Below are 27,370 nucleotides of genomic sequence, written 5' to 3' on the forward strand. Positions count from 1 at the left end.
GAATAAAGTAATTAGAATGAACAGTCCATGTACGGCATGTGAAGTCTCTATTGCTGTGTTTTATGCTCCACAGAATGGTCTTCCGTGTCACACTGACGTAATTGACGGGGTGTTAGACAGATCCATTCTGAGACAGTATGTCCAGACCAGATTCTCTCATTACTCTCGCAGCTGCTTTACAACCTTGTGCTGTTGCCTATATCCACACTTCCTCTGTTTGAACAATACTCGTCGCTAGCGTGATATGCAGTCGTCAAACTTGAAGGATAAGCTCACATTTTCTAAAGGCCGTCTTTAAACAATGTTACACATGTTTTTTTTTAACCGTGACGCTTGAAATGAATGTGAAGTGATCCTTTTGTCAAAGTCTCCATACAGTCACGGTCTCTGTCCATGGTTCTGAAACACAGTAACAAAGGCAGTGTCTCTCCATGGTGCTGAAATATTTAAACTCATAATCTGCCTAAAAATAAAAACTCATTCATTCATTAGCTATGCCTTACCATTCTGTTGGCCCCTTATTTGGAATACTTATGATTCGGGGTTGTTTTGCGTCACCCATTGGCGGGTGTAGTGTCAAATAAGTGTATTTGTCACATTTGTCAGTATTATAGTGTGCATACCAACAAAGTATACCGAACATTATGCACTTAATTCTACACACGTTCCATCTGTAATATCTATATGTTTTAAGAAGTTCAAACTCCTAATTATGGTGTTTTCATATTCAATACCACTGTTGGAGCTGTTTAATAACAAGTCAGGATAATTCTGTTACCGCAAACAAAATCACTTTTCGATATAAAATAAAGCATTCCACTGTCAAACCTTTGAGGCTGAAAGCAGTTAACTACTTTAAGAATGATTTATTTTCCATGTGAAAACAAGACACAAAGGCATTCCTTTTTATTCACAATAACTCATTGTGTAGTTGGAAAGGAAAAGCTGCGCGGTCGAGAGGCTTCAATTGTAATAAAACAACAAACAGTTTGTTTAATTTCGACATAAGAGACAGCAGGGGGGAAAATAATGTTCTCCCATTATCTCCCTAAAACATGGACGTGTTACATGTCATTACGTTTGAATGTCATTTTCACAGTACTTCCAAAACAAAAGCATTGCACCGGTCGTATAGTTCCCAAAAAGCATACCGTGGTTTAAATAAAGCTGTACCCCCCCCCCCCCCCCCCCCCCTTTTTAAACATCACACAGGCCATTTTAATTTGATTTCACTTCCCTCCATCTTATTTCTCTTCTCCTCCTTTTTCCAGGTTCTCTCTGGTTTTGTAATGTTCTTCTGGAAGGTTCCTTAGCTTCTCAGCAGCCTGCAGATACAAGAACACAGCAGTGCCACGTTTTTAATACAGTTTCAAAGATACAATCTTACTACTTTAATCTTCACTACTTCAAATCACAAAGCTGGGTTTGCACATGTGCATTGCATAATATTCACCTGTTCAGGCGTGAGGTCCCTTTGCTCCTGGGCGAGCATCTCGTACCCCACCATGAACTTCTTAACTGTCGCTGAACGCAGCAGAGGCGGGTAGTAGTGAGCGTGAAGCTGCCAGTGAGAGTTGTCTTCCGTTAAATGGGGGCCAGTCGGGGCTCCTGAGTGAGGAGAGGGGAGACATTAGACTTGAGACACAGAGCCAGCTTTACTCACTCAATCAGAGGCTGTTTCTCGTTTAGTGTCTTAGACAAAAGTCTGTGTTGTTCTATCGGTTCATCCAAGATGGAGACAGACGTATATCGCCCAAAGCGGGAGACACACAACCGCATCCCTTTGGTTTCAATTTATAAACATGCCCATGTCCTTATTTGGAGATGTTATCTAGCAGCCTTCTAATTTACCTTTTTCTTAAAAGGTGTGTGGGTTCTGCACCTCCTTAATTGCAAGAGACAGTTTCCACTCCACAGCACCAGCAGAGATAAAAGAAGCTTTTCCCAGCATGATAAACTCTATAATGATTCAGGTTTAGCTTTCCTAGCTCTGGTATCGTGTGTGTACACACTGAGGGCTGGTCTGCAAAGATTATCCAGCCGATGGGTTGAGGGTTTAACAGTCTTAAATATTCCATATTTGTGATTGTCTAGTGGAATTGGGGAGACGGGAAAGGACACCGTGCATATTTCCCGTCAACTGTTGAAACTTTATGTGAAAGTGTGGGTTTCAAAATATTGAAACGTTCTCAATGTTTCTGCAAAAAACTGGAGGACAGGTAAACCACACAGACACAAACAGAATGACAGCACAATCACACACTAAAGGCTAATTAAGGATATGCATAGCCAGGACACGACGAAGCTCATTTATCTCGCTGCCACATGCACACCACATGAACAAGCCCCTCTGCTCATTAACGCCTTTAAGCTGCAGACCAGACAGCCCCCCCTATCAGGTAGCTAACAGGATAAATTAAAGAAGCAGCCAGTGTTGACTCTGTGGGCAATAGAGCAATAATCTTACAAGTGCAATAAAAAAAAAAATTACAATTTTAAAGTACTTTCTGTGAGGAGGAACCGGTGATCCATTCTTTCAGAGATTGTTTTATATAACGACCGCTGAGAATTCTCCGCTCTGATTAGCTGGCATGGGTCTACTAAATTCTGGTAATTGGACAGTATTACCAGGCACCACTGACACAGGTGTTTGTATTCTAAATGAATGCATCAGTACTAAACTGTAGGTAATGGCAGCAACAGTTTAGGCTTCATTGGTTTGGCTAAAAGGGCTTCGAGTTTGTGGTGTTTAGTTTGTGTGACCAATACGAAATTAGATAAATAGGCCGAGTGAGAAATGTAGGAGTTTTTATTTGTCTAAATCGAGGATTCTTAGAATAGAGCACCAGCATTTTGAAATGTGAGGTGTTAAAACTGGGTTGAAATCTGATGAAGGCCATAGCGTATGTTCACATCATTTTCATACTCAACATCCAGCAATCGTTTCCTCTGTGGAAGCATTTCTCCTCGTATTTGTCACCATTTCTCTGTCTTAACTTGACAAAACTTGCAGATTAGTGGATGACAAATTGTAATAATCACACAACTCGATGAATACTCTTTAAGAGGGGCATTACCAAAGACACATTTTCAGTGATTTGCGACTGAATTTAACATTTAAATACCTTCTTTGTTCCCTGTGATGCTTTCTGATCTTAGTGGGAGGGGATTAGAAGTGGAAGTAGAATTATCTCTCTTTTTAAAAACACAAAAGCCATTTAAAAATAGAATCACGGAGGCATTGTATTCCCAATAAGAGAGACCGTTTCCTTACAATGGGGGCTAATCAGACACTGATAGAGACGACGCGAGATAAGGAATGAAGAGAGACAGATGCTTCTAGACAATTACCCACTTTTAAATATTTTTGGGTGTGTTTGTTCTGCTGCATAGAATAGAGTGCATATTTTAGAATGAATTCAAAGTTACAAATATTGCTGGATAAAGGACCACAACTTTCAACAGTTGCTAGTGTCACATTGAGCGACAGATCACAACACTGTACGTTTTCTTCTACTTTTTCTTCTGCTCTAATATCCAGATTGGTGCAATGTATGTACATCGGTGTCCCTATATGTCTGTCTGTCTCTCTGTCCCAGTCCTTTCATCTAGCCAGTGCTGTAGTATGGTTTTCCTCCTGATGGAGTAAGCAGGTAGCTTTGTCTAATCCATGATTTCCCAGGTGACTCAAACACCATCCAACCACTTCTATCCCCAGCCTGCCACACAATAAACCCAGCCCAAAATGAAAGCTGGCTGCTCCGAAATGAGCTTCAATAAAGCACAAACACAGATGGGGAGATAAGGCAACTCATTATGTAAGCCAGGTATGTGTTTCCAAATGAGATGGTCAGAGTTTGCAGCATTTCTCAGACAGACTCACAGAGTGTGAGCGCGCCAAAGCACATCAATTATCATCCCAGCAGTCTCTTTTCCCTTAATGCCCCTTGATAAGGTTAAAATAACACTAGTGTTTGGGGAGTTTAAGGTTCTTTTGCCAATAAAAAAAAAATAAAAACTGACCATATTCCATCAACTGCAAGAATGTAATATAATAGAAAACACCGGGAAGTAGTAGCAGTTCATTAGGAAGGATAACATGTTACATTTCACCCTGTCAGAGGATTATGAAACTGCTTTCGGCAGTGAATATTTAAGGCTATTTGTTGCAACAGTAATAAATTAATTAAGTAAGTCTTTAAGCTCTTACATTACAGTTGGCATATTAAACTAAAAGATCCATACACGACAGGATACTATATGTGAAATGTGTCAAACTAGAGTTACCGTGCCTCTACATGCCGCTGATGAGAGAGATTTCAGACGGACGGATTAGTAGCCGTGGGTATTTGACATAGAGGGGAATTGTTTAAAATAGGCCAGACGGAGCTAAATGTATATCTTCTGACAAGGTAACGCTACTGGAGCTAAGTTAAACTCATATGTGTTGAAGTGATGTGATATCAACAATATTCCTGGCTTTGCCCCAGGCTGCTGGGTGCCATCCTACATTTCGGCAAAGAGACATCTGCAGTATGTTAGTTCGTTGGCCACGCTGTGGGAAGCCGTCTTTGGCTACAGCACAGTGCCTTAAGGACAGGACAACGATGAGGACAAACAGCAGGGACACGGCATCAACAAGCAACACAATTTACATTTTACCAAGGACTGTGGAACATCTTTGCCACACTCTGCTTTAATAACAATTGCATACATTTGAAAAAAACAACACAACAAGTGTGTTTACCACTTATAAGTACCTCTTTGGCAGATGATTTGTCCCCCAGTCTTGTAAAAAAAAAAAAAAACATTCTTTGCCACAGAAAATAAGGTGAACCTACCAACTACCTGCGTATAACCTTCAACACACTTTTGACTTTGTATCTAAGGAATAAAACACACACAACATTAAAGCCAAAACTTAAGACAAGATCCGTAGGACCCTTCACCACAGGCAACTTCAGACCGAGATTTGACTTCAGAGATTTGACGTGTGATAAAATAAAAAGAAGAAAGTCAGTGAAAGACTGTGTCCTCTCATGCCCTCTGTTTATTTTCTCCACCATACAGTTTGAGTGTATCATCTCTCTTTTAAAAACCTTTAATGTGGGCTGCCTGGTCGTTGACCCAGGTGATCAGAAGTATTCACAAAGCCACAGCGCTTCATTCTGGATCTGAGACAAGACAATCAATACAAAGTGTTACTCTTGAACCAACTTAAATTTGGATTAGTCTCTCACTGACTACAGAGTTGTAGTCTAAATTAAACAAGACTAATTTCAACCTTGTTAGTCCTAATTAGTCATTATGTGCACACCTCACTGGCTTAAGGCTGTTCATGAAAGATGAAAAGCCCATCATTTGGGATTGGAACAGTAAAATAGAGACAAAACAACAGAAGAAAAGCAAACATTTTCACCACAAAGATCTTAAATTGATCAGCGCTTGGTGAGAAACATGTACACACCCACAGTATGTGTACAAGTTGTCTTGGTAGTGCATCTAGGTCCATGCTGCAGTGTTTGTCTTCCCAGATTGGCCATCATTCTGAATAAGAATGCCTTAGTCAGGGAGCAGTGAGGACCGCTCAGCCGTGATGACACGGCTCTCCCTCCTGTCACACATCACTCATCGCATCGCTGCACTCTGCTAACCTTTGTTCCAGTTTGAACCCAGCTGCAAGGAGTTTGTCTGACAATGCTCACAATAGGTCTCTCTCATTTCCCTCACTGTCTCAGTCCAGGTAAATATCAGCCCGATGCCTACGCTGAGCTTGAGATTCACGAGAGCAACAGCTGTCTCGATGGCAAACACCTTTCTTTAGTACAAAGCGTACAGACTTTGTGTGTTTGTGCAAGCTGCTTCTTCACAGCAGGCCAATTAAAGTTGCCCGGCCATCGTTAAACGAAGATTAATACTCGCATCTTGACTGTTGTGGTGTGAGGTATTTATAAATAGATTTATTTTGTATTTCATCATCCGAGATCTTTGCAAATGTGTTTTTGCCCCTCTGCGTGTTCTGTCAAAATGAAAAGGTAATTTGCTTGCTTATTCACTTGCTCTCTGTCTTGTTACTGGTTCTTTCATTTCCTCTGACTGTGTGCGCACTATAATCTAAAGTTGTAAAAAATAAACATTGTAACAAATCCCAATTTAAATTTGAGATGAATACAAAGCCAGAGATATAGAAAATGCACATATCTGACGCATCAGTTATTACATTATTATTATTATTATTATATTTATTATTATTATTAGTTATAACAGGGTAACAACTACTTTCTGCACCAGAGGCCGAGCAAAGTTCAGCAGACAAAAGCAAAACATTGGTTTAAAATTCTTATTCAATTTTCCTCTAGGGAAAAATTATGATATGTCCTGAAGGGAAAATACAAACAACCCCTGGAAGTCCAGCAGGGAACAACAAATGAATCTAACTCACATTACCTCACATACAAGTGGGAAACCTTTCCTTTGAGTCTAACATATCCAGCAAATATAGAGATTAAATAACACTGGCTTGGGTAAATAAACATTAGCGATGCTCTAATCAATATTTGTACATCAGCAACGGATCAAATGACTGTGTGAAATGTGAAGGGTGTCACTCATGGTGACAAATTATCCCCATACTGTAGTTCATCTAAGCCCAATGTAGCATTATAGCATCTTTCAGCTCCTGGTTTTTGGTTTTATGGCCCAGCACTTTACTTTTTTGGGATCTCAACACTCTCAGCATGTATTTCCAGCAGCAACAGGGAGCAAAAAAACAAAGCTCTTAAAAACCCAGTGTTCAATTCTTTCCCAGCATCAGATGGTACATCGAAAAAAGTTAAAAACTATTGAACAGCATTCAGCTGCTAGAGAGCCCGATATTTCCCTCATGAGGAGACCAAAAAGGAGCTAAAAGGAGATTGACTATTGATTTAATATTCATCAGCTGGAAAGACACACAACTCCAAATGACTGCTAATGTTAATTAAGCCATTATATGCTCATAACACCTAGTTGACCCTGCCGTCATGCAGGAATTACACCACGAGGGCTCTTAATCTGTGTGAATTCCCGCTTTTCTTCGTGGTTATGTATGTACAAAACATGAAATAAGGTGATGTGTCTGAGTGTGCATTGAAGTGTTGGCTGAGGATTTCTCATTTGTCAATTTATTACAGCAGAGATGATTGAAACGCAACAAGAGTTATCTAATCTGTAGGGAACACACGCCGCATCCTAATTTACATACACCTTTCCAGTGACATTGGACAAGCTAATCAATATTCATGTGATATTAATGCCACGTTGGTGGATGATGTGACCGAATGTAAAGTTGTACGTGAGAGGAAAAAAACTGACTGTGACTCTACCGCACATATTTCACGACTTTTGCAGATAATGTGAATGGAGCTCGTTCATATATCAAACTGACTAAGTGAACTTGTGAACGGATGGCCTGATATGTGAACAGCCTCCAGTTTGTAGCAGTATTTGTGTGCCAATCCATCAATCCATCCACAGATTGTCATGTATTTAAATTAAAATTCTTTTTAATCTTTCCCGCCATCTGTCCCTCTCTCCTTCTGTCACTCTACAAAAGAAACTTTCAAAATGATTGTTATTGTTATTGAAACTTTCTCTTTTTAAACTCTGTTGTCTTACCGTGCCAGCCCATGGAGTAGGGGAAAGAGATTTCAAACAGGTTGTCATACTTGGTCAGCAGTCGCTTCATAATGTCAGCCAGACCTGACAGACAGACAGAAAACAGGAGGACAGTGGGAAGGGACAGAGCATATTTGTTAGTGAGTGATCAAATTAGGGATTTCAATTGGAAGCAAGTTCCTTAATTGATCACCTGCATCAACTCAGAATTGATGAATTGATTAATCTAAGTTTAAATATCTTAATAACCAATTTTTACTCCACGCAAATCTTCATTAACAACTGACACGTGCCGTTTACGACTCAACCCAAATCAATTTGGTACACTTACACAGACTATATTTAAGACAATAAGAACATCTATTTACAAATTGTCAAAAGCAGTAATGGGGTTTGATGTAAAGCTGTATTTAAACGTCCAACAAGACCCCTTTCACAGTGCTATACACTGCCACACAGAAAACAGCTGAAAATACTCCGAACGTATGTCCTGTTGAGACAACTTTGACCATATTCGGTCGATACACTCTTCATTGAATTGTTATTGGTGATTGATTGATTAAATAAGCATTCAAACATCCCTGCATCAGTCGCTCGTCTCAACAATTCCACCTGTTGTTTAAAATGGCTGCAGGCACTACTGACCGTTAGTCTGTGCTGATTCTTCCCCGTGTTCAGTGTGGAACACTGGTAATGCACGGCGTCTCAGAAGACACCTATCCCACCGATCCATCTGATCTACCTTCGGCTTCACACCTTCACACCTTCACTACATAGAAGCTCAATCGGCTAAACAGACTCTCAGCTGTCAAGAGAAGTCTTCCAAATGAGCCAGCTGCTGATTCACAGATGCAATGGTGTTTGTCCTTGAGAGGGAATGGGACGTAATCTCGCAAGATCTCAACAACATTAAGAGAATTAGTTCTCGTACAACAACAACGACGTCTGCTTGAGTCATCTAAACACCATAACGACAGGGAGAGAGGGAAGTGAACGACAATACATAACTAATTTACTCTATATAGAGGGAGGGTTGACAGGCAACAAATACATGCAACCGCCGTAATCTACTACTATAATGTTAGCTATGGAGGCATGCTTGAAATTTAGACATCATCCATTCATAACTAGCATCCAATAATTCAAACATTGGCCCATACTGTAAGAAGGTTGATTGATTTTAAGTTTAATATTTTATTGTGTTTGAATGTGCTGTGAGTGAATCACACACACACACACACACACACACACACACACACACACACACACACACACACACACACACACACACACACACACACACACACACACACACACAGGAGGCCCCCAGGTTCCCCGCTGAGCCGCTGAGTCCCCGTTAAACTAATCTTGATTACCTCAGCGCTCTCTCGGTCACTCACTGTCAGTATCTTCACACTCACCCTCCCTCTCCTCTGCGGTCAGATCGTTGATCCTGAGGACATGCCGCCGTGGTAACAACAGCGTTTGGTAGGGCCACGTTGCCCAATATGGAACCACCGCCAGCCAATCAGAGGTCTCCACCACCACGCGCTCCTGGAGAAGAGACACAATCAAAATGTTTTGGAGTATATTTCAACTAGTAAGTAAGTATTGTTGAGTTAACTGCTGTTTCTAAATGTATTGAAAACCTATTGGAGCCAGTGAACCTGACCTGGAAAATCAGTGTATACAATCTGAGCATCTTTAATGAACATCTTTCAGCTGGTTAAGCACCTTGAACCCTCCTCTTCAGTGAATCGAAGATCTTAAAAAACAGTTAGAGCCATCTTAGCAGTCAATTTATCAAACCTAGTACTCCACATTAGAGAGGACTGCCGGTCTCAGAACATTCTGCTGCTACTTGATTTGCTGTCTCAGCGTTTCTCCTTTCATGATATTGCTTCTCGTGTTTTTTTTCTTGAATCCCTCTCTTTTCATGTCTGCTCTTTTTCTGACAGTGTTTCAGGTAATTACTGTCGACGATTTCAAAGCTGAATGTTGATGAAACGACCATACTTTACGAACATTTACTCCCATTAGCTATAATGAACACACACGTACAGAGGCAGTAAACACACAAACTTGTTCAGACCGCTTTGGCTTATTAAGTCACTTCACAACATGTATTCAAACCAGAATGACATGAATGAAAACAAGGAATACTAAGTATAAAAAAAAAACTGTGTAAAGGTTGACTGAGCACGCTCTTACTTTATGACAAACTGAGTTCAAAATGGTTATAAAACAGGTCAGTGGCTGTTCGCAGCATGAAGCCTTATTACCATAAACTGTTTAAATGCAGAATGTGTCAGAAGCTGAGATTTAACAAGCTGATGAGTGGGCACAAACACGACCCGACCTTGGTATTACAATTCATCAGAAATAGATTAGCTCAGAGTCGGTGTCTCTGTGTTTGTGTGTGTGTGTTTGTCTCTGTGTTTGAGTGTGTGTTTGAGTGTGTGTGTGTGTGTGTGTGTGTGTGTGTGTGTGTGTGTGTGTGTGTGTGTGTGTGTGTGTGTGTGTGTGTGAGAGAGAGGGCTAAACAGCAGCAGTAAGAATCTTGTGAAAGTCAGCTTCATACTAATCCCAAAATCACCCCGCAAATCGTTCTCTCTCTCTCTCTGTTGCTTTACTTTGCATTGGATTTCCAGTAACTGCATGTATTTCCTAACACAACTCCCTGTATGCCTCAGTCTGATTACGAACTGAGATGGAAAGGCTGCTGTGTAGAGGCCTCGGAGAATAAACAACAATCTGCAGCAGGGTTGATCGACCGTCGAGCGTAGTTCCTAAAGCTGTATTGATTTGAGTTACTTTTTGGCCACTTGGGGGCAGAAGAACCCCACAACAAACTGAAAAACAAGACGTCCTGACAGATAATCACCTCATAAAATTGTTTATGCAAACAACAGCCTATCTACACAGACAGCAGACGGAAAGCATTCATGTGCTTGAAATTTTCACTTTCCTTTTGGGTTTCACCAACTCCTGAGAGAATAAAGTGGTTCTTTAGCTGCTACATGCTCAGCTATGTTCCCCGGCTAGTTGACAACTTTGTGCGTTTGCTTTATTCATTTGCTGAAAAGAGCTGCCTGCTGCTACTGATAACAGAGTGGTGAGTCTGAACCGTACAGTAAATGTGCCATGAAACCAAAGCAACGAGCTAAATGAGTCTTACTAATTGCCATGGTGTAACCATTGGCAGTTCATAAGAGACAAGCCAGAGATATAGGATGTTCAGCTTATCCCTTCACATTAATGTAGCGAATTCATATCAATATGTTCCGTGACACGTAGAGTTGTAGAGCACTCATTAATCAATCAAGCTAGCTAGCTAGCCGTAGTGCTAAATAACTTTTGGATCTTTTATAGTGTGCTGGGTCTGAGACCGACATGTCCATAGATTTAGGTAAAGGTTTTCCACACTGTATCATTTTAACAGTGTATATCAAGACAAATCACACCTGTATGATGCTACTGCCTGGTACGTGGAGTCCAGTAGCCTCACATAATTGCAGCATAACTCTGCCCGACTCAAACTGAGCAGAGGCAGAATCAGCCGGAATAAGTGTAGGGCCAGATGTTTACACCTGTTTTGGTCAGAATGGTGACTCAGTATTTACCATTTTCGTCTCACAGCAGTTAAGTCCTGGGATCACAACTTTTTTGTACTTTGGGTTTCCCCCTCGGGCATTCCAGTCTTCCACGATTAAGGTATAAATCTGTGCAAAAATAATAAAAGTATCTATTGGGACTCCTTCTGCCATCGCTCTTCACCATGTCTCTAGTCTCAGAAATGGAGTTGTTCTAAACATCTTTGTGTTGTAGTTTTGATGTCAAGTGACCAATACAATATTTGATGTTATTTGGGTTCATGCACCATGTCTACCAAGCATTGTGTTTTGGAATGATGCGTCATTTCTCAATACGTCAAGATAACAAAAAAACGTCCTTTTTCCTGGCTTCACTGCAGCTAAGAAGAGTCGTAACGTTAGATGGAAACCTACACAGAGTTTATATATATATATATATATATATATATATATATATATATATATATATATATATATATATATATTAATATATTAAATAGTTAGCTTTCTCCTTTCACAATCTCATTGTTTCAGAAATATTTTATATATACTTTTGTTGATTGTTCTCACTTTTCCTTTCCTTCTCAAGATGTTTATTAGCTTTTCCTTATACAGTATTTCAGTCAAAACTATTAATGCTGTTCTGAGAGAATAGTATGAAAACTAATTAAAATGTAAAAAAAATATTGTTATCAGTAACCAGACACCAAAGCAAAGAGAGAGTGTTTGGGCATCCAAGGCCATAAATCTCCCGGAGGTTTGAACAAACTTGTCCAGGCATTAGTGCATAATTAAGGCATCTACTGGGAATGCTGTGGTGTTTAAGACTAAGAGTAATCTAACTGAATCCTAATGAACTTTACTTGCAGTATAGGATTCTACTTAGTGCCTGGTGCAATAACACTTTGATTATAGCTTCCTTTTCAACAAATATTTTGAAAGTAAGAAAATGAGGAGGGGATAAAAAGCGGGAAATTCTATTAGCGGTGTGTGTGTGTGTATCTCTAAAGTGCTTAGCGACACCTTTATGAACAGGATTTTATATTGTTATTCAACATATTGACTTTACAATATTATACTTCCTTCTCACAATTGTATACAGTTTTCTCCACTTCAATCTCAATCTCATGTCCGTCCTCTGCTGCCTTTAACAGGATTATAAAGGAGCAGAATGGAGACAGAAAAATAAGAGAACCAGGATGGAGAGGGAAGATTAAGGAGGAGGAGGAGGAAGAGGGGTGGAGTGAAGAGAGAGAGAGAGAGAGAGAGAGAGAGAGAGAGGGAGGGAGTGGAGGATGTCCTAAAACAGGCACCTCACAGACCGCAAATCCCAAAGAGTTTCATTCAATTAGTTTACAAAGTTTTGGTTTCAAAGTCAAGAGTGTCACCAGGGAGCCGAACCCCAATTCAAACTCCTCCAAACACTGCAGTGTGCCAATTTATGGTCCTAACCTCGGGTCAGAGAGACAGGAGCTAAAAGGAGAGAGACACGTACACACACACACACACACACACACACACACACACACACACACACACACACACACACACACACACACACACACACACACACACACACACACACACACACACACACACACACACTTCCACTCTGATTTTATAAAGGTCAGTCCCCATGAGCAGCAGTCTAGCAGATTCAAGTGTCTACTCTGCTCTTCTCGAAACCTTAATGCTATCCCCTCTCTCTCTCTCACTTTGTCTCTCTTTCTCTCACACACACACACACACACACACGATCCCAGTAGAACATGCAGGTATCAGCTCATTCCCTGAATGAATCAGTGGCTGTCTGATTTCTCTTTTCCTTCTTCCCGCCACATCTCTCTGTGCGACTTTGTGTCTCGGTTTCTGTCCTCACTCGTCTCCTTCCACTCTCTTGTCTCCTCATCATCAAGCCCATTCTCCCTCTCCAGCTACTCGTGAAGAGGAACGTAATACGGTTTTAGTCACTCAAAAGACACGGCTTTAATTCCAGTGAAGAACAGGAACAGAAAGATCCTCCTCTTGAGATAGAGTGGCTAATCAGCAACAAAAAGAAATAATGGCTGTGATTTGTTGCAGTAAAGTGAACAATTCAGGAAAAGAAAAACAGGAAAGAAGTGGCAGATTTTACTTTGTCCAAGCTGTTCTTTGGCGTTAAGATACTCATTCTGTCTTGGCTATATTGTCTAGCATGAACACTAAACTCCATCGTTGCATATGCAGTGTGAAGCCAAGTTGAAATAATCTTTCATATATTGATTAGCTTAGCCAATATCTGACCAGTAACTTCCTGGAATCTGGCCAATAAATAGTCCAGCACACAAGTTGAAGAAGCGGCTGCTGGCTCCAGGTATTGATTCATAGTACAGACACGAGAGTGGTATTGATTCTCTCACCTAGCTCTCAGTAAGAAGGCTAATAACCACATTTCTCAAAAACATCAAACTATTCCTTTAACTGTCATCCTACCAACTGTTTACATCTAATAGGTGCTTTATTCTGTCATTCCAATTTTTCATGACTTTGTCAGTCAATATGTTCCTAATGACTTCGTATCATTGTTTTTCGGTTCAAAAGCACCAAATTGTAGCCTCTGCTGTTTTGAAGCAACAGTGTGAAGGATTTAGGGGAATTTATTTGCAGAAATTGAATATCACATGAATAACTCTGTTTTCATTAGTATATAATCACCTGAAACTAGTTGTGTTTTCGTGAGCTTAGAATGAGCCGTTTGTATCTGAAAAGGGAAGCGGGTCCTCTTCACGGAGTCCGCCATGTTGCACCGCCATGTTTCTACAGTAGCTCAGAGCGGACAAACCAAACATTCGCTCTAGCTTTTTATGTTACCAGAAGAGCATCGTAGTTCTCCGACACGGGAGAGAGGAAAGGGTGAGCGGAGAGGTATTTAGGTTCCTAATTTAAAGTATTGGACACAGACGCAGCAGACACAGATTTCCTGATGTGTTCTGAGTATTTTTGTTCAACACAGTATAAAAATTAACTGTAATTTATTAATAATAATAATAATAATAATAATCTGTATTTTTACGTCAGGTGACATTAATTACATAGCTAATTATGTTTTAAGAATAAATAAGGAAACATTAAACTGAACACACAGCACAATCAACATGGGAAGAGAGGTGATAAATTGACATCAAATAATCCTCCTAAACCTAAATAACAAAAACGTGCAATCTGTTCATCACTACTTAAAATAAAAGGTAAAAAGGTAAAGTGATAAAGTGTTGCAGGTTAATCGCATTAGGACAAGATAAACCGACAGCGCCTTTGATTGACTGGATAAACACAAGGGAAGCCAGTTTTAAGAAGCTTTGAATATAACCTGAGATTAAGTGTAGTAAATAACAAAAGTAGCATAAGCAAGATATCTCTTTCTACAGCTCCAGGTAGCGAAGAAGTCACGGCTCTGTCAAGTTTAGTTCTACTGTAGAGAGTTCCTTCACGGATTCCACCAAATCTCTGCTTACTAATCAGACATTTTCCAACACGCTAAATGCGCTCAGGGCTGCATTAGACCCTTTCATCGACGGTTACTGCTGCTGGTGTTCAAAACACATGACTGGAAAATCACTCAAATACACACAGTCGTTTTTTTTCCCCCCCGTAATCTTCGCACAGGTTAAAGATGGATGACGCTGCATTATGCTAATGAGCATCTCTGCTGTCCAATGACACGCTTCACTGACTGAAAGACAGGGTATGCCGAATGGGGGAAAAAAAAAGAAAGTAAGAGAGAGAAGCATGTCGGGAGAAGGTGGAAGTAGATGGATTAAGGCAGAGGCAATGTGGGTAGTCATGGTGAGCAAATTATGATGTCACCTATTTGCATAAATCTCGTATTTAGAGACTTTTTCTTTTTTTTAAGCGTTGCTCTCTGATGCTTATTATTTACCATTATCACACAGTCAGCTAAAATGACTTCCCCATCACCATTCACGATATTTGTCATGGTCATCAAATCCAAATTTGAGTGAGGTAATCAATTGGGCCATTCAAAATAAGCACTTCATTTAATCAAACATGCCTTTTAAGCCATTATTGTTTGATTCAATGTGACTGACCTCTATAGGCTGGAACGCCAGATTTGATGCACGTCTGGCCATTATACAGATGTTAGAATTCATACTGAATAGTCCAGGAAAGACATTTTTACCCTCACTTATAATGAAAGCTACACATTGTTTATTTAAGAAAATGCAACCATGTAGCCACATGTAGCCACAAGTTTCATTTAATTCACCTAAAATCCCTGAAACTAATGATAAACTGCAGACCTCACGCCTCTCATTGTGTGTTTTCTGTTAGTAAAATGTCAACGTGAATGAAAAAAAACCCTAAAAACTACCTTCTCTGTATGACTGTTGAAAGGCATTCTGGAAAATGTACAATAACCCAAATTAAAGTAAAACTAGGTGAAACCAAGGGACAGTACATTACAAGCCTCTGGGGGCAAAATGCAGCTTTCACTGTTCTTTTTAGACATTATTTGCATTTGTGTTTATACAGTATGTGTATGGGTACCTTTTTCTCAGCCTCTTGCTTGGCGTATTGCAGCAGCAGCGGTTCTCCATGTTTCTGATGGTAGGCTCTCTGACAGCGGTCTGACAGAGCCGGCTCATTAGGAAGGAAGTTGCTGGCCCACACCTATACAACAGGAGTCAGACAGAAGACGGAGGGAGAAGAATGATGAGACATAACCAAAATCGAAAAACGTAAGAGTTCTCTATGTATGTGCACCTCTGATTAGAAAAGGGGTAATAAACAATCTGCACACTCCCCCCCCCCCCCCCTGCTCCAATTCCAAATGACCGCATTCATTTCAAATAGGGTAATTCATCAATACTATTCAATAAATTATTGTTTCACAGGTGCAGAGATTTCTTGGTTTCCAAAAATTACTTACATTTTTCCATTCAGGCTTTTCAGATTGATAAATCTGTTCTACCCTGCAGTCACCGGCTTTCATTTATTTCAATAGTGTGAAAATCAACTTGCAGACACTAAAACGTAATTGAGATGGGTCCTTCATCAGCGAACAGCAAGGTTCCATGCACAGGCTCTGAAAACATATTTTCCCAATCAGCTTCTTACCGAGAGCGTTGGGGTCGGAAAGTACACAAACACACAATCGCACAATGTTCTGCCAACATTGGAACAGCTGTGGTTATTTTTGGACACATTATCTGTATTTTACTTTTTGGACCGTGTTTGCGTCACTGGTCTGAGGGCTGAGTTGGGAAAAGGTGATGTCAGGCATTTCTTTGCGTTAATCATGTACTGGCAGTATTTGAATCAAAATGTGACGTCAGTGTTTTGCTGTGATGCCAGGTCACTGTCAATCAAATCTGACCAAGCCACACCCACAGAAGTCCTGATGAAGCAGATTAGCTGAGTTATGTCATGATATTGTTGCATGGTAATACAGTTGAACGTGTGAATCGATGATACAATGTTTCAAGTCATTTAAAAAATATGTAATTTTTTTTGTGAATGGGCTAAAATATGCAAAAACACTGGCATGATCTTTTATTGCCCTTTACATAGATACATGTATCGGTAGATTATGGGGGATTTACTGTACATTGAAAGTATTTTCTTTACTTACAATAGAGAAACAAATACATTACACTACAAATATACAGAAAATACTGCTATATGCATAATGTTACGGTCACACTAAATTGCAGCTGTGTCAAACATTATAGCTAACCACAACTAAACACGTTAGAGCACTCTTCCCTGTTCCCATAGAGACAGAAACACACTCACTGATGAAATTAGCCTCCTAATTTTGATAAAATAAAAAAAGGGTTACAAGTTCAAAGCAGCTGTTTTGATGTTGAGACTTCCCTCTCATCAGCCACCAACTGGCATTCTGTGTCAGACGGTATCCACTCTCAATGAGATGCTGGTATTCACTTTGATTGAAACGGTAAGCGTCCCTGGAGGAAACAGACAGTTTGACGCTGTAAAACAGACGAGATGCTGCAGGTCATTTCATTCGAGGAAAACATTCATTTGCGTTACAGCACTGTGGTTCCTTTCCAATCACGCTTCGGAGAAAACGCTTCTAGGCTGCGGAATTAGCTCCATAATGTTCTTCAACTGCATTTCAGAAAGCTCTTTATGGATAACCGTGAACATCCCGACAGACATTCGGATTATTTATGTTTGCACTTAATGTTATTTTAATGGCTGTAAAAGCAGGTAAGGAGCGCCAAATGACTCTAACATGTAGCTAACTGACTCACTGCTGCATGATGAATCAGCACCCTGAGATAACAGTTGCTGGGGTTTTAAAAAGGAGGCATCTTACATACGGGTTTGTTGTAATTAGCATCCAAACTAATCGAAATATACATATTCCTGCTCTGATGAGTGAGACCTTCACCAGAATATTGATTAGTTATTGCTGTACTGCAAAGCAGTTTGTGTGCGTTTCTCTAATGGACAGCGGTGTTTCTTTTGGCCTCTAGTTTGGTTTCTTTTCATTACTTGTACATATTGTACGGGCTGTTTTACAGGTGGTATTCAGGCCTATTAAAGTAGATTTTTTTCTGAAAGTAACATATTTATGTCACCAGGAGTAGGTTTTCCAATTATAATATTCCGTCGCATGAACAGAGTAATGATCAGAGGCATTCTGCGCTGCTTATAGGAGCACTGCTTCAGGCTGCACGGCTAATTGTTTTCTGATTAAACACTCCACGTTTTTTTAACCAGAATGCAGTCATAGGCTTCCTCCATTACAAAAGAGGAAACAAAATCTGTATCAACTTAATGCCCCCCCCCCCCCATTAAGTTGATAAAAAAAAGTAAAAAAGGTTCCTCTTGATAATCAAGGGGCTTCATCATTTATTTTTAATCCTGCTGGCCTTGCCTCTATATGGCTGTAAAATAATCCACAAAACTGAGAATTATTCATGTTTGTTGGCAATTTTTTTTGCCCTTGGTAAGACGACAATTACTGCAATGGGAGCAAAACCAGCCTAGCATGATGTTAATATTAATGACTTTTGAATATTGGCTAAAGGCTGCACCATGTTTATGCTCACGATCCTAGAATGTCAGAGAGAGACGACATGGTCAATGTGTGAACTAGACATGTAAATACTGTACATCTGCATGCCTTGAGGCATGTGTAATAGTGTGTGTGTGTGGGGGGGGATATATTTGCACGCCTGCCAACATCTGTGCACGTGTGGCTCTGTTTGTACACACAAATCTCTCATCTATCCAGCAGCAGACTGTTGATTCTCAGAGAAAAGGTAGAAAAGATCACGCAAGAGAAAAGCAAAGCATATACTCTATTCCCACAAGAAGGAACTGATGATACTTCGGGAGTAAATACTTACTCAATAACTGTCTGCTTCTGAGAGGCAAACATTTTCAATCACACTATGATCACCTGAGAGAATCAACACAGTTCGGATTGCTCACGTGAAAAAGACTATTAATATTCCAGGGGCACAACGTCTTTACTTTCACCACTCAGATGAAAATACATACAGCTCTGTCTCTCTGAGACCAAAGTTATCAGAAGCAACGATGCCTGCAGAACATGATTAACATTTTCTGTTCGTTACTCTTCAAAGTTTTAGATCTACTCTATGCGTCCTGGCCTGGAGGGGTTGCCTGGCTCTACACGCACACATTTACTCTCTTTTACGAGACTTTGATGTCTTAGGAAAGGGGGATCTGGACTGCAGGAAAAAGTAACAAAACTGATCAAACTTTTACATAGTTCTAGCTTTGAGTTTGTCTCTGAAACTATTTCACAGTGGCCCACAATAAAAAAAACACTTTTTTTTTTATCTTAAAAGTAAAATAAATAAAAGTACAAACAACACTTTGACGCCACCTGCACACATATATTATAAGGGTTTCAAAACCATCTTAATCACACACTTTCTCCCTTTGGTACGGTATCTTCCTCGACTTTTTTTACAGCAACTTTCTGAAGTACCTAATGATACAGTGTGTTACAACCATGTTATTCTGAGGTCACATACTGCCCTCTGCTGTTAATTTGTATATTACAGCACAGATTCAAGTACAGCAGGTCTTTTGTTTCTGTATGGAGTCAAACATTCCTTTTACTCCAAAAGCCTGATGATTTGAAATGTCATCGATCATCCAGAACATCTGCAGGACTGTTAAGTTACATTGTTAAGTTACAATGACACTTTTAAGAGCTCCTCACCTCGGAGAACTGTTTTTCCCCCCCGTTTTGTGTCCTCAAATAGCTCCGTCTCTTTTACGCAACAGCTGCTGCTTTATTCGTAGACATCAGTGAATGATTAAGACGCGATTCTGAAAGCAGCAACATTTTGGGAAAGAGGTGTGAGCTGTTAATATGTGAGCTTTAGAGGTGTTGGGAGGCAGTTTGTTTGTCTTTTCTCTCTTTTTTTTTTTCCTTTTCCAAAAATGTCAACCTATCAGGATTTGTCAGTGTGCTGCCTTTTAGAATAAATGAGACAGGCTCACTACATCTGAAACCTGATGTGTTTGATCTGTTGTGTTTTATCTACATTTAAATGTGTTTTCTGATTGCTCGACATAGTGGTTCACTCACGACAGCAGCTTCCCCTGACCAAATGAGAAGGCAATCTCATGCATATATTGGGCAGGGTGAAGGCAAAGTTCCTCACTGGGGGTGAATGAAGCGGACTTTCTCTGTGTTATAGCAAAATGCATGGACTTCCAGGGGATTTCTGTCTCTGATGGGCCCATCGTACCGTTTGGAAAGCTGACATATTATATTGATAATTTTGACAAAAGCATTGCCGTTTAGAATTCAACATATCACTCTGTCTACAACAACCATTGTTCTGTTTTTTTGTCTTTCTCCCTCCTGATTGTGTTCGTTCTCAACATCTCACTGTGAAGTGCAGTTTGACAGGCGACGCCACTGTCTCTCTGAATAGTTGGTTTTGTCTGAATCACCTTAATGAACAGGCAAACATGAAAAGACAAGAAAACACCCAAACGATAATAAAGATGTGATTATGCATTTCAGAAAGAGACAAAAGACAGAAATAACAGACAAACACAAAATGTGATAGCGGCACACATTCATTGGTGAAGAAGAGTGAATTAACAGCTTCTATGTTGAGACTTGTCTGGCACACAACCAGCGAGTCCCTTTTTAACACATGCAAACTTCATTTGTCATCGTGAATCTGATACGACGGCATCATAGATGTGCAAATTGGACCGGCGACACACAATCGTATTGTGCTCATGTGATAAAAAAAGCGTTTTATTTCATGTTAACGCGGCACGTTGAAAGTACTTGAAAGAAGTGGCCGGTGTACGTGTGAATGCATGCACGTATACCTGAACTTTGTATTCTCACTTCCAGGACAAGTAAGTAATTCACGTAGTTGAAATCGCTCATGTGCGCATACAGGCGAGTAAAATGATTACCTTGTGTGTTTTTGCATCTGTGCATTTCCTACCTGACAGTGAGGATGTGGATTTGAACAGCCCATCATAGCGCCTTTGTTCTCAAAGATCTAAAAGCAGAGAATAAGAGGAAAATGTAATCCAGAGTTTAGTTTACCTTTCTTCCCCGAGTCAAAAGTCAGACTGTACAAGTCTCTCTGGGACTCTTGATCAGAGCAAATCCTTGCTGAGGGATTGGGAAAAAGGTGCTGTCCTTGGTGCTGATATTTGGTAGTTAATACTGTTTCAAATCGCCTGCGGCTGTGTATGCATTTGTCTGTTTAGTGAGAATATTTAGGGATCTCAAAATCCGGTGCCTTGCTGTTGGATACTTTAAAAAATGTCTGCACTCGCATGTATTTTTCGATCTCAGGAAAATGTTTTGATTCGACGATATCATAAGCTACCAACATCTACAATATATCGCCATCCAAATAAACAGAATGGGACTGGTTCAGAAATGCAGAATATGAGCTATATTCTGGGTATTATTGGTAATATTAGGTACGTCAATATGGATGTAAATATAATCTAAGAATGTTGACACTTTAAAAGTGTTCCTGAGGAAGCTAATGATAGACGACTGGCCATGAGCATGTTAAAATAATAGCTATATAACACAAAATGTACATTTAATCAAAAATGAAGACTTTGGAAAAAAGAAGTCCTAAAGAGCATTGGTTGGGAATCACCAATCTCTTGCTGCACTACAGAAGTTAACTTAAAAGCTGACCTATGGAGCTTAACCAGAAGCTATTTACAGTAATATGAATCAATTAAATTTGGGTTTTTAGATCACTTGAGCAACCATCGTGCTTTACTTGTGATTTTACAGCTCTAGCTTATGTAAATTCCACAGTGATGGCTTATGGGAGTCATGCGTACTGCAGTATTTGGGGCCATCTAACACAATGAACACACGAAACCTAAAAAAGCTGTGATATTTCCGTATTCAGCTCCTGAATATCAATCTTTATACCTAATAATGTGTCCAGTACCTGTACCAGTAAAGTTGTACATCAGCTTCTGACCTCCACAGCACCTTTATTCGCTGTAAAAATGTTCAGCATTTTATATAGGAAGAAAATGAATTGCTAGTTGTATAAACTTTGTCATTTTCTGTTATCGACATCCTTCTCTCTCTGCTGCTGCTGTTTGAATTTGCAAGTTGCCCGGAGGCATCATTAAAGTTTTATCCAATGATCCGGAAGGATCAGTGACGAAAGGTTTACCTGCTTTTACATTTTAAAGGTGTCCAGCCCTGGGAGAAACTACATCAATAATTTGTAAATGTTAATAGGAGTGAGAGTGTGTGTGTGTGTGTGTGTGTGTGTGTGTGTGTGTGTGTGTGTGTGTGTGTGTGTGTGTGTGTGTGTGTGTGTGTGTGTGTGCGCATCTCATACCTGAACCCAGGGGTACGTGTTTCCTAGTTCTTCAACAAGCTCCGCCCACTTGTCAATCACCTTGACAACCTCTTGTTTCTTCATGAGAGGGAGGGTGACGTCTGACCAGGGATGGAAACACATGACCTTACTGAAAAAAAGAGACCGAGAGGATTGTGAGAGAGATGTTAGATAGTGGGAAGGTGATAACCCCCCCACTTAAAAAAAAAAGGAAGTTGGGGGTTCAGCGCTTTGCTCATGGGCACCTTGACAGTAGCGTCTTAATTACCTCTTCCTGCACCAATCTCAGGTGTTTAATAAACCTCTCTGGCTCTCTATTGCTTCTGTGTGTTTATGATCTATTATGACGTTCTTTGTTCTTGTTCTGGTTGTTGTTAATAAGTGATACATGTGCTGCTGCTGTCTTGCCTGGATTTTCAGTCAAATATATATTTTTCTTAGAGAGTCTTGATCTACCGTGTTTAAGACTGGCCTTGTTATTAACAGTATATAAGTCATTGTTTCTGGTGTCCAGTGCTAAGTACTGTGAAATTACTGCTCTGTACTTCCCAGAGACCACTTGTCAAAAACAGCTACAAATCTTCATTGACATTTTTTACTTTGGATATTTAGTTGAAGCTCTTGTTGATGGTGCTCTTCAGATCAAATGACACATGGTTGCACTTGGAAAAATGGCAAGTCTGACCAATTTAATTTTGTTTTGCTCTGAAATATAATCACAACCAATAATGACCAAACTTCAGTGTCAACAGAGTTGTTGAGATAGATTGTGAATGTAGATTGTGAGACAGGCACGACTGAGTTTGACTTGTTGATTTGAGAACATGTGACACGTGTCCAGGGTCAGATTAAAGCCAAAGCATCCAGTTTACATGCTCAGAGCTTTACTCACAATATCCACTGTGATATATGAACAGCGCTGAATTCTGTTAAAAACAAAAAGTGAGCGTGACTAACTGAACAAAGAACACAACTTCAGAGTGTGATTATACGTTTGAACCAGTTTTTGTACAGAGTTTATAAGTGTGTGTGTATTTTAATCCACATATTTGCTTTCAGCCTTAACTATGTTGCCCAGTGGAAACCAGCTCGACTGTCAGAGTCAGAAAAATGTAATTTCTATCAACAGACAGGCTCCTCTAAGGGCCCGAGCAGCTAGTACATGATCAATAATTGAACATGACTTTGGTGTTTATGCTCTGAGCAAAACTGAATGGTCGTATTTATGAATTGTTAATGCGTATCACAGAAACTGAAAGCACTCCATATACTGCGTACTGCACTTCTGTGTAAATATATAATATATATATATATATGTAATATATATATTGTTTCCTGGTTACCGCTGAAGTTAGAATGCCCTTTTTCTCTGAGCCCTGTTGTATTAGTTTTATCAGTGCAGTGTGGGTTGAATAATGTCTCAAAGGCTAATACAATTATATGCTATAAACAATTGTAACTAATGGAAAACTTCCTAAGAAATTAAGTTACATAACAGTTCCTTACTAGGAAATGAAGAGGACACTACTAGGCCTGTCAAATTAAATATCAATGAAGCAGTATTACCAAATCATTTGCCACAGGATTTAGGATCATTCTGCTGAGAGAGAATGTATGACTGAGAAGGGGTGATGCAATAAGTCATTAGAAGGTTCTCTTCCCTCGCCCCATCTCGCTTTTGTCTCCCATGACCCAAATCCCATTTCCCATTTTGTTTTCCCTCTAATTGGCTCTCTGAATGTTGCTGCAGGGCAGAACGCACTAGTCCAGCTTCCAAGCGCCCTCTTACTTTGACATCGTCACAAGTCTGCGTGGACTGAGCGTAGCACAAACAAGAAAAACTGTACCAAACAAACACGTATACAACCCCTGCATCGGGAAAACACAAGAAAACACACACACACACCTACACAGACTGAATCTACGAGGTTGAAGAAATACCCTGAAATGTAACGATCAATCAATAACAAGACAAGAGCAACACGACAATCAGTGCTGTTTCTCTGCTTGTTACTCTGTGAGTGCATGTGGCAAGAAATAACCGACAGCCTCTACACCTGCCAACACATGCGAAGTTTGGTTTTCAACGAGCGCAGGCTGTACGGTGTTTTGATTGAATCTATTATTCAGCTGTTGTCTCACACTCTGCTGTCCGGGCCGAATCAACAAAAGTATTCCCGAAATGCGAATAGATAGAAAGATACAAAAACTACAGTCTACAGACTGACGGCCACATGTCTTTGCTGTGATATAAAAATGTGAAAGGGTTGTAGATGTGTTTGAAGCTTCACTTTCTGATCTATGGCTATGTGAGGTCAAGTTTCAAGAGAGAAATCTTTATTAGCAACGTTTTTGTGTAACTTAGCTATCGGTGGATCTATTTATACACTACTGTGTATAGTGTATGCAAGGGATCACTGACAAAGCCCCTCTGTTAGGGTTCCCAGACCACATATCGACTTTGACAGGGAATAAATCCAACAGTCAATGCTGATAGATCAGAAAGCTGGTTCAAGCTATTTCATGAAGGAATACAACATATTCCCAGGAACAAGATGGTGCGAGACTCCAATCAGACCTCTTATTTCCCTGTGTTCCAAAAGGGTCTGAGGTAAATATCACTGGACGGAAATCCATGTCATCAGAACATTCAAGCATCTAGGTCGTCAACAATGGAGTGAGAAAACATCCCCATCAGGTGGTGCCACAGAGGATTGCACACATCTCAATGTATGTATTGAGAGTGAGGATTTTAAATTTATTTTGCATAGTTCAAGATGTCCTGAAAACAAGTGACATGCCGTGTGTTGATTAACAAAATTGCCTCCTGCTAATAGCTGATTATGCTGATGATAATCACAACAATGTATGAACGTTGCCTCAGCAGGACTGCTCTGATTGCACTCATCAGTTCAGATTTAAGTAGTCATAAATTTGAATGTATCACCATTTTTACAAAAGGAACATTGATTAAGATGCATCCTTGACTAAATTCTAATCGCTCGCTCATTTCGATTATGCATGTGTTTAATATTCATCTCATTTTAACACTGTAGTTGATTGGTAGAGGACCAGGCGCGACATGAAACATAAATGTTGCCCGTTTTCAGAAACCGTTTCAGTTTAACATTACATTGCTTAATTTACACGTCCTTTGCACACAATTCAAAAACCTTCACACAGTAAGACAGCATTGACACAGTGATTATTCCTGCAATGTGTGACAGGACGCTTTGTTCTTACCAGACGCCCCTGGCAGCTTTAGACTGGAACAATGGATGTTGATCTGAATCTGAAGAACACAACAGCAAATGTAAGTTGTTTCAACATGTAATGTTGTATTATACTTTTAACAATTCATTTGCTTTACAATTTGAAGTACATTGATTCACATGCACCCATTAGGCCTGATCGACTAGTTTATTGGGCCATGAAATCATCTCGAAAATCTATTGTTTTGTGCCTAAGATGTAGATAGAATAACAGCATTCTATTTGAGTGTACTTTCACTTAACAGCAAAATAACTATATGAAACACTGATATTACTTGTTGTAGTGTTTTTACAGCATCAGAAATACTCCTCACCAGGATCTGGTGCGTCAGGCTGAAGAGCGGGGAAGTCATTTTCAAAAAGAAAAGTGTTGTCATAGTCTGGATTTACCTGTCGAGAAATAGACAGGAAGAAAACACCTTTTTTGTTGTCCAAAGAAAATGACAGTTATACTTGGTAGCTGAAGGAGTCCAGATATGTCTCAATAATTTAATATCATTGATAAATGACGCCTTTCGTGAAACGTATTAACCTGTTCTTACCTCTCCATTTGCACGTGTGTTCCCGGGACAGAGTGGGTTGCGGGGGTCATGTCTGGGTATGTGTTCCTCGGGAGGTTTCTCTACCTGACCTGCCCAGGGTCTCTTCATGCGGTGGGCCGACACAAGGACCCAGATGTCCCGCAGAGGGTTGTAGCGCAGGTGTTGGTGCTCTGAAGGGAGACATGAGACAAGGAAAGGCAAATAAATAACACAGAGAGCAGGTTCTTTTGAGAGCCAAAGCAATGACCAACAGTGGAATATAATCATGTGCATGTGAAATCAACCTGATCAATTAGTCACTCCAAGCTCATTATACCCTCTTTAACCTGTGTGTAGTAGAGGAAATTGTTTGTGTGTCTTGTTGAATGCTGCCAATAATATTTATTTTCATTATCAATGAATTGCTCGTTTATTGAAATGATAATGTATTCTGTATTTTGTTGGGAAAAAAAGTGTGTTCCAATAGCTCTGCAGATTATATGGATGACTGTTTGCTGTTTGCAGCAGTAAAAGCAGCAGGAACTCAAGTCACGAGACTACACAGCTGGCTGTGTGTACTGTGACGCAATAAGCACTCTGTCAATGCAGGAAGACAGAACTAACTTTGGGTGGTTTGGCATCAACATATATTGATTTCTGAGAACCTATATATTCTATTTCACACGGAAATTCAATATGATCGAACAACAATGAAAAGTGTGTGTTATTGTGATGCTTCCTGTTGTAACAGCTTCCGGATAGAATATATATATATATATATATATATAGACATGTTTATATATGTATTAAATCCATGCAAAGTCCAATAGTATATCCTACATATTTGTAAAACGTCTGTTTGAGTGGATTTGACGTTTAGTAAGGAAAAGTAACGTGAAACAACCATTTTTTAAATAGAGCTTTAAATAAATTATCTGCACAGACGTAAACAATCTGCAGGTACCGACGTCCCGGATGAATTGAATCATTTTTAGTCTCGTAATTTAACAAAGCTCCGTACCTTTTGGATCAAAACTGACTTCTGTTGTGCCGCTCATGTTGGTTGGTGCTGTGTGATAACTGTCACCTCTCCGGCGTTAAATCACTGAACTTTAATTAACAGTTAGGTTATAGCCACCAAACTGTCTCCTTCCCACGAAACTCCTCGACCTACTTCCTGTTTTTTTGACACGCGAAACAAACATGCTGTTTGGGACAAATCAATATGATAAGACAAATCTCTAAAATACCAAAAATTAAAGGCGAAAATGATCAACTAATAACAACATGGCAATTAAACGTTTGCTTTCAATACCAATTCATAACATTTACATTTGTTGATGCCTTTGTTTTAATAAGAATGCTAAATAAATAAAAACTTCCTAAAGAGGGTTTTACAACAATGCTGGCAACCCAGAATTTGCCGTCGCCCACGCGACTAACTCGTCCTC

At 39.8% G+C, this 27,370-nt stretch overlaps 1 protein-coding gene across 1 annotated transcript; it reads right to left on the reverse strand.

The window, feature by feature from the left end:
• Nucleotides 1-1,192: 1,192 nt before the first annotated feature.
• On the reverse strand, nt 1,193-27,079 carry galt (galactose-1-phosphate uridylyltransferase). The gene is made up of 11 exons (XM_079179649.1): nt 26,941-27,079; nt 25,941-26,110; nt 25,713-25,788; nt 25,370-25,418; nt 22,127-22,256; nt 20,738-20,794; nt 15,798-15,920; nt 9,078-9,210; nt 7,657-7,740; nt 1,454-1,608; nt 1,193-1,325 (listed from the first exon to the last, which is right to left on the reverse strand). Exons 1-11 carry the CDS (start codon nt 26,975-26,977, stop codon nt 1,245-1,247), a joined length of 1,095 nt encoding a protein of 364 aa, XP_079035775.1. The 5' UTR covers nt 26,978-27,079; the 3' UTR covers nt 1,193-1,244.
• Between the last annotated feature and the right edge of the window lie 291 nt (nt 27,080-27,370).

This window comes from Pholis gunnellus, assembly GCF_910591455.1.
Source record: "Pholis gunnellus genome assembly, chromosome: 18".
Lineage (NCBI taxonomy): Eukaryota > Metazoa > Chordata > Actinopteri > Perciformes > Pholidae > Pholis > Pholis gunnellus.